This window comes from Phyllobates terribilis, unplaced genomic scaffold (genome assembly GCF_046119375.1).
Source record: "Phyllobates terribilis strain yellow unplaced genomic scaffold, ASM4611937v1 Scaffold_1__5_contigs__length_1240528914, whole genome shotgun sequence".
Taxonomy (NCBI): Eukaryota; Metazoa; Chordata; class Amphibia; order Anura; family Dendrobatidae; genus Phyllobates; species Phyllobates terribilis.
Genome location: NW_027362761.1, coordinates 107,405,063 through 107,418,404, shown reverse-complemented (window position 1 = coordinate 107,418,404; position 13,342 = coordinate 107,405,063). Strand labels below are relative to the sequence as shown.

At 44.0% G+C, this 13,342-nt stretch overlaps 1 protein-coding gene across 3 annotated transcripts in view; it reads right to left on the bottom strand.

Annotated features, from left to right (window-relative positions):
- ADAMTSL1 (ADAMTS like 1) overlaps positions 1–13,342 on the bottom strand; it is a 1,187,598-nt gene that overhangs the window by 36,441 nt on the left and 1,137,815 nt on the right. For all 3 annotated transcript variants that reach the window (XM_073665475.1, XM_073665465.1, XM_073665483.1), the window contains 2 exons: positions 9,872–10,087; positions 2,339–2,519 (listed from right to left, as the gene is read on the bottom strand). In XM_073665475.1, coding sequence (XP_073521576.1) covers positions 2,339–2,519; positions 9,872–10,087 — 397 coding nt within the window. The remainder of the gene's footprint in view (positions 1–2,338; positions 2,520–9,871; positions 10,088–13,342) is intronic.

Sequence of the window (13,342 nt, the reverse complement as noted above, 5' to 3'; positions counted from 1 at the left end):
CCTACAGGGCTGTAAAACCAGAGGGCAGAGATAACAGACTGCAGCTATGCCATGTGTAGTCTCTAAAGAAAGGTAAATTCGCAATAAAAAATATACTATCACTTGCGAGCTTCTGCGATCAACCAGAAAGGAGTTATCACAGAAGTTAGAGTTTTAAAAAAAAACATGAAGGGTGGAGCCCTGCCCACGTGAGGTCATCGCAGGGGAGTGTGTGTGCAGGTCCCCCTTTTGGCATAAAAGATTCAGCTGAAGATGGGTCCATACTCATGCCGGGAGGTATATATTCTATAAGCATGGGTCCCGTTGGAAATCAATTGGAGCGCCTCCCCTCCAGCTAAACTGAATCGTCTCTGCGATCTGTCTAGTAAGTCTTCTATTAATCCATTTTATTTTGTGTAACGGTATACTCTGTATTGTATTCTCCCCCTTTGTAAAATCTTTGTATATTTTTTTCCATAAACACTGCCTTCCTTTTGGATTAAATATAAAATTTAATAGATCTGTTTCTTTTGCTCTGTATTCGTTCCTTCCCCGAAGCCATATGCTACCAGAAACCAGGCGTCCGATCAGCCCTGTATTATATCTTAAAACTGATCAGTGGTGGCAGCGAATAATCGTAACTGGGCTATCCTGAAGCTGGCAGTGACCGTACGGGGGCATATACACATATTCCACGCGTTGGAATCCGGAGGTGTGTACGCCATACGCTCACTGCTCGCTTGCCGAAAGCTTCGTAGTCAGTAATCGGGATTATGTGTGCGTGAATTCCTGACAAACCTGACAAAGTCATGGAAGCTGTGGGATATTGTGTGATCCCACCAGTGTCGTTCCTAACGAATTGGTGGCCGCGGTGGCATATTGTGTGATCCCGCTGGTGTCGTTCCTGACAAGGATTTTAAAGGACACCCTCCCCCCTATGGCTTAAGGCATTGTTAACTGATTTAGAAAATTATGTCCAGAGTCTCACATTTTCATGGTAAACATGACTGAGCAAAAACAGGAATTCTCTATTCTATTCTATGGCTATAAGGAAAAAGAAAAGAGAGTTGTATGCCATGAATATTTGTAATGAAAAATGATCTAGGCATCTACATGTGGGAGAAGAAACTAGCTTCTGGAAATGTGCAACTGAAGAATAACTAAAACACCCCTTGTTTGCAATTTCAAAACATTTTCAGACAATTTGTTTTGTGCGGTGGTTCTCTATCCCTATTTATAGGGATACCTCAGCTACCAAATATACTCAAAAGCGAGTAAAACATACATATAAAAGAATATCAGTAATGCGGAAACTGGCAGGCAATGATGTTCATGGGATCTCAGCAGGTGATGAAACATGAATGAACACGTTCCAGCACATCTTGAAGTTGGCCAGGTCTTACATCTGAAAAGCTGTACATAGTTATCCAGGTCCTTGAAAAGCAGAGTGTACTATTTTTTTTTTTAATCCTCGAGGATGGGTCAAGCCAGGACATGATCACATTGACCCTTTCAACACTATATGTGATGCAAGTCATTTCCTTGGATGAATATGTACTTTTTTTGTGGCTGTAGCAAACTATCTGTAAATAAGCCATCAGTGATTTCACCGAGTTTGTGTGTTTTCAGTGCCATCCATCGGTTTGACGCAAGGAATTATACATTTGGCAATGGGAAGATCGTGGATGCGAGTCATTTATCATTATGTTAGATACTCTTCTAACAACCCTCATAACACACAGCAGGGTCATTGTCAAAACGATAGGCCTCATGGCTTCTAATGTGCATTTGTGGTTTACACCCATTATTTTGGGGCCCAAAGTGAACTGAAATCTCACATATGTGTAGTCTGAAGGAGAACACTCCGGGTTACATATAGCAGAAGGCTTTCTAGTGCCTCAAAAAAGGGGCAGAGACAAATACATTATTCTTGTTCAAATCTCCTGTCCACACATGGAAATGTTGATATAGATGAGGTTAGTTTTCACATGCCGAGTATATTGTAAAAAAAAGAGACTTCTGGCAGAAAAGAAGAGGAAGGAGAAAAAAAAAACAAAACAGAAATATAGATAATATATTCATTACAACTCATTTCTTAAGAAATTAAAATGAGTCTTTTATTGGCCAGGACAAATTTACTGAACTTTTGGCAAATCATGATGGGATTTGAAGTTGTTCCCTAAGCTCTCTGCTAAAGAATAGAAATGGCCAATTCCGTGTGTCTAGTATTTCCAGCCATTCTTTCAGTATACATTGACTGTAAAGCCTCAAAATTGTTTCTTTTGGTGGGCGCAGAACAAGCCACTCCATGTTTCCTATATGCATAACAACTGATAGAAAACGTGCATCTAATACAAACCTCGGCGGACAGTCCCTTCTGTTACATGCAGACGGATTGATGGAAGGTTTGGGCTTCTGTTGGCAGTGAGTGACATTGACCTCTTGCTTGTCGAGAACACACCTCAGTTGTGGATGTTGGATGCCTCTATTACCACAGGATGTTGTACATGGCAGGTGACTGACCAAAGACCACTGATAATCTGTTCATGAAGCAAAGTGTAAGAATAGATTATATTACAAAACAATCACATACCACAGTATTTTCACATTCCAATAGATTACAACATGGGGATTGGCATACGTTAGATAAAACTTTCACTGCCTACTTATAACCAAAGAATTATAGTGGTTGCTCGGGCTTAGGGTATAAGTCTGCAGTTGTGACTGCAGACTTGTGAATCCTTACAGCGCGTGCTGTGAGGATTCTCCAGTGCAGGCACAAGTATATGATTTGCATACATGCGGTCTAGTGCCGACTAGAAGTATGTGGCTTCGCTCAATGCAAGAGTATTGGGAGAGGCTGAACGCGTCTAGTCGGAATATGGCTGAAAGTATGTAAATTACATATTTGCGGTCACATGACCGTCTGCTCCCGATGCCCGCTGTATGGATTCACAAGTCTGCAGTTACATAGAGTGACTGTAGATCTGAACCCTAAGGCTGGACAACCCCTTTAAAGGGAGTCTGTCACCCCATAATCAATAATAAACAATCTATACAGTGAGATAATGGACTTAACCGCTATAAAAAAATATTAGCCCTCCTCCTGTTAGTCGTACAGTGCTTGAAAACAGTAATTTTAATTTGCATGCAAATGAAGGGGCTCCAGAACACCATTGCCATGGCCGAGAGTTCGGTTCACCGTTACACCCTTCAATTTGCAATTTGCATTTTGAGGCAATTCCCACACTTCTGATTGACAGTGCTCACTTCCCAGAGTGAGCACTGTCTGAACTGAGTGCAGCTGCGCACACATGCAGGCTGACACTGCCTGAGCCCGGCCATGCACACAGTGTCAGTGTTGGTGAGCACACAGTGTGGAGGGCTCTTGACACCTCTCACTACACTAAGATACCCAGAAATGTAGCAAATGGCAGCTGCAAAGACAAGCCAGGGAGTTGAATGCGACCACCTACCACCCATATTGTGTGCTCACCAGCACTGACATTATGCACAAATATATCCAAGTACTAGGGATCCCATGGTTCAATAGAAATAGGGTCCCAAATTCCACAGACCCTAACAGTGTGTATGTGTATTTTGGGCTGGGCAACTGCTTTGTCTATGACGCTGAAGGAAATTTAAGAGCACTGTACATAGCACCAAATTAAAGTCTTGCAACAATGTAGGGAGTGCAGAGAGAGGAAAAGGAAGGTCAGGGCCACAGTGAATAGGTGATACTTGTTTATTTTGGGAAAACCCCTTAAAGGAAAATGAGAATGGACTCCATGCTTACTAATGCTTAATTGACGAGAACGATAATGTCACACTGACTCTGCGTACAGGAGGTCAGGGGCCTAAGCTGACAATAAGCTGGGGCCCTGACTAATCCCTCTACCTGGAGGTACTGTTAAAGGTACAGAGGTCCAGGCCGCCAGCATAACCCCTACCTCCTGAGGATCCCTGCACCTCAGTAATCTAGTCCTGAGAAGGACCCCGATCACAACAATAGGGGACAGGAAATAATATGCCAACACTCAGTACTTAGACGAACGAGACAGTACAAGGGTCAAACCAAAAACCACCTTGCATACAAAAACTACACCACAACTACAGAGGGAACACCAACGGGAAAGGAGATAAATGATAAAGCGAGGAAGGGAAAAACCACACCAAATACACTTAGCTCAGAACTCGAAAATACCATGATCCGCTCTGTTTGTCTGTATGAAATGCTTTCACCGACACTTCCCTAACAGACCGGCAGGCATTTGAAGGAGTCCCACTACTGCAGCATTGATTGCAGCTGGGCGAGGCTGGACTCACTCACTGCCGAAAAACACAAAACACCAAAAACTCAGCTGCGAGAAGTCAGGCTGTGTAATCGTGACGATCTTCGTGGCGACACACCCGTGACAGTACCCCCCCTTCTACGAGGGGCCTCCGGACCCTCAGGGCCAGGTTTATCCGGGTGAGTCGTGTGGAAGGCCCGAACTAATCGGTCTGCGTTAATATCCGACGCAGGAACCCACATCCTCTCCTCAGGACCATACCCCTTCCAATGAACCAGGTACTGAAGGGACCGGCGATTAAAGCGTGAATCGATGACCCTCGATACCTGGAACTCCAAGTTACCATTGACCACCACTGGAGGGGGAGGTAAAGGTGACGGTATCACCGGCGCCACATACCTCTTAAGCAACGATCTGTGGAACTCGTTGTGAATTTTAAACGTAGGGGAGAGGTCAAGATGGAATGCCACCGGATTAATTATAGAACTGATCCTGTACGGCCCGATGAACCTGGGATCCAGTTTCCAGGAGGGAACCTTAAGTTTTATATTCCTGGTAGACAACCATACCCGATCGTTCACACTTAGGTCCGGACCAGACACTCTCCTCCTATCAGCCATACGTTTGTATCGGTTCCCCATAGTATTCAGATTCTTCAGCACCCCTCTCCATACTGAAGCGAGTGATGAGGAAAATCGTTCCTCCTCAGGAACCCCCGAAGAGCCCCCCCTACTGAAAGTACAAAACTGGGGGTGAAAACCATATGCCCCAAAAAACGGGGACTTACCAGTGGACTCGCTCCGCCTATTATTAAGAGCAAACTCTGCCAGAGGTAAGAAAGAAGCCCAGTCCTCCTGGTTCTCTGACACAAAACACCGGAGATATGTCTCCAAGCTCTGGTTCATACGTTCCGTCTGACCATTGGTCTGAGGATGAAAAGCCGATGAGAATGATAAATGCATCCCCCGCCGTGTACAAAATGCCTTCCAGAATTTGGACACAAACTGAGACCCCCGATCTGACACCACATCGGAGGGTACCCCGTGAAGCCTCACAATCTCCCCAATGAACACCTGCGCAAGAGTTTTAGGATTAGGAAGAGCAGGAAGAGTGATAAAATGTGCCATCTTGCTGAACCTGTCCACTACAACGAGTATGACTGTTTTACCCGAAGACGGCGGGAGGTCCGTAATAAAGTCCATAGACAGATGAGTCCAAGGACGCTCCGGGATCTTCAAAGGTAAGAGGGCCCCAGACGGACGGGTATGTGAGGTCTTAGAGCGCGCACAAACCCCACAGGACGCGACAAAAGTTACCACCTCCCTATGTAAGTTAGGCCACCAAAACCGACGCGAGAGGAGATCCACCGTTGCTTTACTCCCCGGGTGTCCTGCAAAAACTGAGTTATGGTGTGCCTCGATCACCTTTTGTCGCAACTGATCTGGAACAAACAGTCTCCCTGGAGGTCCAACAGGGGCGTCCCCCTGAGCCTCCAATACCTCCTCCTCAAGCTCTGAGCATACTGCCGAAACCACCACCCCCTCCTGAAGGATAGGAACCGGGTCGTCCGTATTCCCGGCCCCAGGGAAACTACGAGATAAGGCATCCGCCTTTACATTTTTTGACCCAGGACGATATGTAACGACAAAATTAAACCTGGTAAAAAACAATGACCACCTAGCTTGTCTGGGATTCAGACGTTTCGCGGACTCCAGATATAGCAGGTTCTTGTGATCGGTGATGACGGTGACCGGATGGACTGCCCCCTCCAAAAAATGGCGCCACTCCTCAAAAGCTAACTTAATGGCCAAGAGTTCCCTATTGCCGACATCGTAATTCCTCTCAGCGGACGACAATTTTTTAGAGAAAAAGGCGCACGGATGCCACTTACCAGGGGACGAATCTTGTGACAATACTGCTCCCACCCCTACCTCGGAAGCGTCTACCTCTACAATGAATGGCTGTGACGCATCAGGTTGAATGAGTATGGGTGCCGAGGCAAAAATTTTTTCAAGGAGGAGAAAGCTTGTCAAGCCTTGTCAGACCACCTAGAAAAATCCGTCCCCTTTTTTGTCATGTCTGTGAGAGGTTTAACCATGGACGAGAAATTACAAATGAACTTCCGGTAATAATTAGCAAACCCCAGGAAACGTTGTAGTGCCTTAAGATTCTCTGGCAGATCCCACTCAAGAACTGCCCGCACTTTCCCAGGGTCCATACTAAAACCGGACGCTGAAACCAGGAAGCCTAAAAACTGGAGTTCCTGTACGGCGAACACACACTTTTCCCATTTGGCATACAGTTTATTATCCCGCAAGATCTGTAACACCTGCCTAACGTGCTCCTGATGAGACACCAGATCCGGCGAGTAAATTAAGATATCATCCAGATATATGACAACAAACTGTCCCACCAGGCGGCGAAAAATGTCATTAACAAAGTGTTGGAACACCGCCGGGGCATTAGTCAGACCGAATGGCATGACAAGGTTCTCATAATGTCCCTCCGGAGTGTTAAAAACCGTCTTCCACTCATCCCCCTCCTTCATCCTAATCAGATTGTACGCCCCCCTGAGATCCAACTTAGAGAACCATTTGGCGCCCACGATCTGATTAAAGAGATCGGGAATAAGTGGGAGCGGATACGGATCTCGGACCGTAATCCGATTAAGTTCACGGAAATCCAGGCAAGGGCGTAGGCCTCCATCTTTCTTCTTCACAAAGAAGAACCCCGCGGCCACCGGTGAAGATGAAGGTCTAATATGCCCCTTAGCCAGACTTTCAGAAATATAATCCTTCATGGCCTGCCTCTCAGGACCAGAAAGGTTATACAACCTAGCTTTAGGTAACTTGGCCTCAGGGAGCAGTTTTACAGAACAGTCATACTCGCGATGAGGAGGTAGTTCCTGACACTCTTTCTCCGAGAATACATCCTCAAAGTCAGCCAGAAATGGAGGTAAGACCCTAGGAGTAACCGCACCGATGACCGTATTCATGCAGTTTTTATTACAGAATTTACTCCATTGGCTTATCTCTCTAGATTGCCAATTAATAACCGGGTTATGCTTAGTTAACCAAGGAAGGCCCAACACTATAGGAGTGGGAAGACCCTCCAACACGTAGCAAGACAACAGTTCTTTATGTATCGCCCCCACTTGAAGATTTACGTTATGCATAGCTTGCAAAAAACTTCCCTGACCGAGGGGCCTGGCATCGATCGAGAATATGGGAATGGGTTTAGCCAACTCACTCAATCGCATACCTTGAACCCGGGCAAACCGAGCGTCCACCAGATTAGCCCCGGCCCCACTATCCAGAAGAACAGATATCCTCTCAGTTCTTGTACCCACCACCACCTCCGCCGGTACGAGAAACTGAGATGAACCTAGGGACGAAATACGTACTCCCAGATTGCCGTCCACCACACAACCTGGGATCAACAGTTTTCCGACGACTCTTCACTCTGCAAGGGACGGGATGGACAGCCCCCAATAAAATGTCCCTTTCCCCGCAGAAGAAACACCTTCCTGTCTTATGGCGCACCACCGGTCCCCTCCCCCGAAATGATGTCCCTCTTAATTGGTTAGACTCCTCTGGACTGACCAGGGGACCCTCCATATAAGGAACCCTTGTAGAAGGTGGAGTCATCACAGGGGGCGGAGTTGCCCCGCACCTCTCCCGAAGCCGTCTGTCAATGCGAATAGCAAGGGCCATAGCGGCTTCCAGTGACGCGGGAGGGTCATACTGAGCCAACACATCCTTTAATTTGTCGGATAAACCTTGACAAAACTGGCTCCTAAGAGCCGGGTCATTCCACTGGGTGTCCGTGGCCCACCTACGGAACTCCGAACAGAATTCCTCCGCCGGACGATCTCCCTGCTGGATCCTACGTAACTTAGATTCAGCAAGGGAGATCCGATCCGGGTCATCATATACGAGACCCAGAGCTGCAAAAAACCTATCCACTGACTGGAGAGCCGGGGAGCCTGGGGGAAGAGAGAACGCCCAAGATTGTGGGTCCCCTTGTAGGAGCGAGATGACAATTCCCACCCTTTGTTCTTCACTCCCCGACGACCGAGGCCGCAGCCGAAAGTACAACTTGCATGCCTCCCGGAAAACAAAAAACTTGTCCCGCCCCCCAGTGAACCTGTCAGGGAGAGCTACTTTAGGTTCTGGTCCGGCTTGCTCCTGGGGATACAAAACCTTGGACCTAACGTCCGCCAGCTCCATGGACAAACTCTGCAACTGCCGAGCTAGACTGGCTACTGGATCCATGGTAGCTGGAGAGAATCTTAGTGGGTCAGTGAAAATGTCACACTGACTCTGCGTACAGGAGGTCAGGGGCCTAAGCTGACCCTAAGCTGGGGCCCTGACTAATCCCTCTACCTGGAGGTACTGTTAAAGGTACAGAGGTCCAGGCCGCCAGCATAACCCCTACCTCCTGAGGATCCCTGCACCTCAGTAATCTAGTCCTGAGAAGGACCCCGATCACAACAATAGGGGACAGGAAATAATATGCCAACACTCAGTACTTAGACGAACGAGACAGTACAAGGGTCAAACCAAAAACCACCTTGCATACAAAAACTACACCACAACTACAGAGGGAACACCAACGGGAAAGGAGATAAATGATAAAACGAGGAAGGGAAAAACCACACCAAATACACTTAGCTCAGAACTCCAAAATACCACGATCCACTCTGTTTGTCTGTATGAAATGCTTTCACCGACACTTCCCTAACAGACCGGCAGGCATTTGAAGGAGTCCCACTACTGCAGCATTGATTGCAGCTGGGCGAGGCTGGACCTCGTCTAGCACAGAGAGAGAGAGTTAACTCCCTCACTGCCGAAAAACACAAAACACCAAAAACTCAGCTGCGAGAAGTCAGGCTGTGTAATCGTGACGATCTTCGTGGCGACACACCCGTGACAGATATAGAAGATTTCATGTGTTGTGACATGAATTTTATCCAATACAGCACAAGTGTCAAACTTTGGCCTGCGGGCATAATCTGGCCCGCATGGTGAATATATTTGGCCCGTGACACCAAAACCACCACCCCTATGTGGGGCCCATTATTCTGTATGGAGGACTTTGTGGGGCACATTATACTGTATTGAGGACTATGTGGGACCCATTATTCTGTATGGAGGACTTTGTGGGGCACATTATACTGTATGGAGGACTATGTGGGGCCATTATTCTGTATGGAGCACTATGTGGGGCCCATTATACTGTATGGAAAACTATGTGGGGCCATTATTCTGTAAGGTGGACTATGTGGGGCCCATTATCCTGTAGGGAGGACTTTGTGGAGCACATTATATTGTATGGAGGACTATGTGGGGGCCATTATTCTGTATGGAGGACTATGTGGGGCCCATTATTCTGTATGGAGGACTATGTGGGACCCATTATTCTGCATGGAGGACTATGTGGGGCCCATTATTCTATATGGATGACTATATGGGGCCCATTATACTGTATACTGGTTGGCCCGCAGCTTTGTCCAAGTTCTTCATTTTGGTCCTCTGTATGTTTTGAGTTTGCATCCCTGCAATACAGACATTGTTAAAGTCAGCTGAAGTTTGATCTACCTTGAAGTGACAGAAAAGCTTTTTGCGTGAGTGAGTCAGATGGGTTCTTCTGTATAACACATCGATATTCTCCATGATGGTCCTTGCTTATGTTAGTTAGCTGAAGGATCTGCCCGTCTTCCAATATTTCATATGTTAGCTTTGTTGCACTGTTTACTGGTTGACTTCCATGAAACCAACTGATATGGGGAATAGAATCACCTTTCACTGGACACCCTATAACATAAATCAAATGACTTGGTTAAGAAAGAAAACAATTATTTAGTAAGATCTGGTGTTTTGTATTGTAACTATGAATAACCAAAATTTTGAAATGAAATTGTGCGTAATCATTTTACTTGTAAATTAAGTTTTGTTTCTTAGAATTGTGAACTACATTGGACATATGTCAGAATAGTCTAGCACCAAACTACCATTTCTTAGAAAATTACTGCCCATGTCTTATAAATCCAATTTGCACGGTAATTTTTCGATGCACTTTTGTACAGCTACTTTTATAAATACTTTTTTTTTTTTTTTGGATCAAAAATAGTTCACTAAGTACCCTATATTTAATATGCAACTTTGCTTTACATTTATATATAATGATGGTAGGGTATGAGATATATTTTTTGTCTTTTGTAGGTTTTGCTTCTTTTTGCTAGTGTGAACATGCTCCTATTTCTTGCATGTGTACCATCTTAGACCTCAGTTCACATTGCTTGGTTTTTTATAAATACTTATTGTCTGTACTTGAAACACAATATATACGTATTATTCAAAGGGAAAAATAAAAAAAAATAAAATAAAAAAGAAAGATTAAAATTCAAGAAAATGAAGCCAATGCTCACAATTTCTCACAATCAATGAGGATATTGGGGGTGACACTGAGCAAAACTGTCTTTCATACAAAATGAGTACCCTGTGGCCAAGTTCAAAACAGTCCTAGATTAATTACAGTAAGTCATGTTCACACACATTTCTTATGTGGTTTACTTTATGTGTATTAATTATGAGGTTATTTTTCTTTAATTTAATTTTTGTCTAGTTTGATTTCATATTTTAACTGAATTGGAACAAATTGCTAATTTTCCATAGAATTACTTCCTTAAATTGCTCATGCTAACTATTTAAAAGGAATCTGTTGGCAGGATTCCAACGCCTAAACTATTTACAGTGATGTGAAAAAGTGTTTGCCCTCTTCCTGATTTCTTATTCTTTCAAATTTTTGTCACACTTAAATGTTTCAGATCACAAAACAAATTTAAATATTAAACAAATATAAAGCAAGTAAACACAAAATGTAGTTTTTAAATGATTTTAATAATAAAATTAAGGGAGTCCTGCTGCATAACTCAAGAGAGCTTCAGCTTGAGGTCACAAACAGATGGCCGGACATTCTCCTTCAGGATTTTTTGGTAAACATCAGAATTCATGGTTCCATTTACCACAGCAAGTCTTCCAGGTCCTGAAGCAGCAAAAAAGCCCCAGACCATCACACTACCACCACCATATTTTACTGTTGGTATGATGTTCCTTTTCTGAAATGCTGTGTTACTTCTACTCCAGATGTAATGGGACATACACCTTCCAAAAAGTTCAACTTTTGAACCATCAGTCCAGAGAGTATTCTCCCAAAAGTCATCAAGATGTTTTCTGGCAAAACTGAGACGAGCCTTTATGTTCTTTCTGCTCATCAGTGTTTTTTGTCTTGGAACTCTACCATGCATTCCATCTTTGCCCAGTCTTTTTCTTATGGTGGAGTCATGAACACTGACCTTAACTGAGGCAAATGAGGCCTGCAGTTGTTTGGATGTTGCTGTGGGGTCTTTTGTGACCTCTTGGATGAGTTGTCGCTGCGCTGTTGGGGTAATTTTGGTCAGCCGGCTACTCCTGGGAAGGTTCATCACTGTTCCATGTTTTCACCATATGTGGATAATGGTTCTTACTGTGGTTCGCTGGTGTCCCACAGCTTTAGAAATGGTTTTCGAACCATTTCCAAACTGATAGATCTCAATTACTTTGTTTCTCATTTTTTCCTGAATTTCTTTGGATTGCAGCATGATGTCTAGCTTTTGAGGATCTTTTGGTCTACTTCACTTTGTCAAGCAAGTCCTATTTAAGTGATTTGAGAACAGGTGTGGCAGTTATCAGGCCTGTGTGTGGCTAGTTAATTTTTGTTTTAAGGGGAGAGTAATTACTCCAAAACTATATAGGAAAAAAATTGTATACTATAGTTTTATAGAAGCTCTGCTAAACTTTTGGCAACATGACTGTCAACTACCTTATTTACTGTTTCCAATAGCAACCAGCAAAATTGTGAATACAGTTCTGGACTTGGTTTCAAAAGTCCTAATAGAATATGGAGCAGCCACCAGACTTGGACCCCATAGAAAATCTTTAAAGGGGTTGTCCACAGGAAGCCAGGGCTGTGACTGCGCTCTGACTTCCTCTTGATATTCAATTTGTCCGAAGGCGGGGATAGTGATGCCAGCCCTGATTGGACGCAGGGCTCAAGTGACATAACAACCTCACGTAAGACCCAGGAACGTGAGGAATGAGAAGGGATTGTCCAAGTAGTGGACAACCCCTTTAATGGAGTTTGAAGACTGCGGTTGCAACACACATACCAAAAAAATATTAACCAATGAGAAATGAATCTTCAATAACACGGCCAAAAACGAATAAACCGCTATGTATCACTTTTGTAACATATCAAAATAGCAAAAGGTGCTCTACTAAGTACTAAAATCACCCGTCATGAGGGGTTGAAAATTTTGGAGAATGCAATAGTTCTAAGTGTCATTTTGAGATGAATTTGGAGAAAGCACTTGTTATATTCGTTGTGTTGAGCTATTTAAATTATTCTAGTTTTTTTTTTTACAAATAGAAAATTTGTACATTTTGCTAATAAATCTAATTATGGAGCTAAAGAATCTTCATTGCAGCTGCATACTTACACATCAAAGGATGGTGTCTTAATACCAGAAATGTGTGGTTGTCGCTATATTTCTCCTTTAACTTTAGAAATGATCAGTTTGTAGATTCATGCACTGGGTGTAGGCTAAACCAGTGGGTTTAGGAGTGAGTAGGGACAAATTGTTGGGAGTAGAGCCTTTATAACACGCTGTATGGAAGTTATCAGTCACTAGTTAATGCATAAATCATAATCCCAACTCCTCTGAGACACAGAGTTTAGCAAATGCCAGGGTGTAACAGACAGACGAATTCAATTTACATATAGATTTTTTTGGATTTGTTGAAATTGAGAAGAAACTGAAACTTGCTATTAGCGCAATGCAGTATTATAGATGAAATTTTGTTTATGAGGATGCATGGTTACATCAGACTTCAGTAAAACAGAACCTCAGAACTGACTCTATGAGAGCATTACCTAGACAAAGCATGGTAATTGCAGAACATTTAACAGGCTGATTGCATAACGTCAAACGCCCATTGTGAAAAGGAAATATTTCCGTTCACCAGATGCTG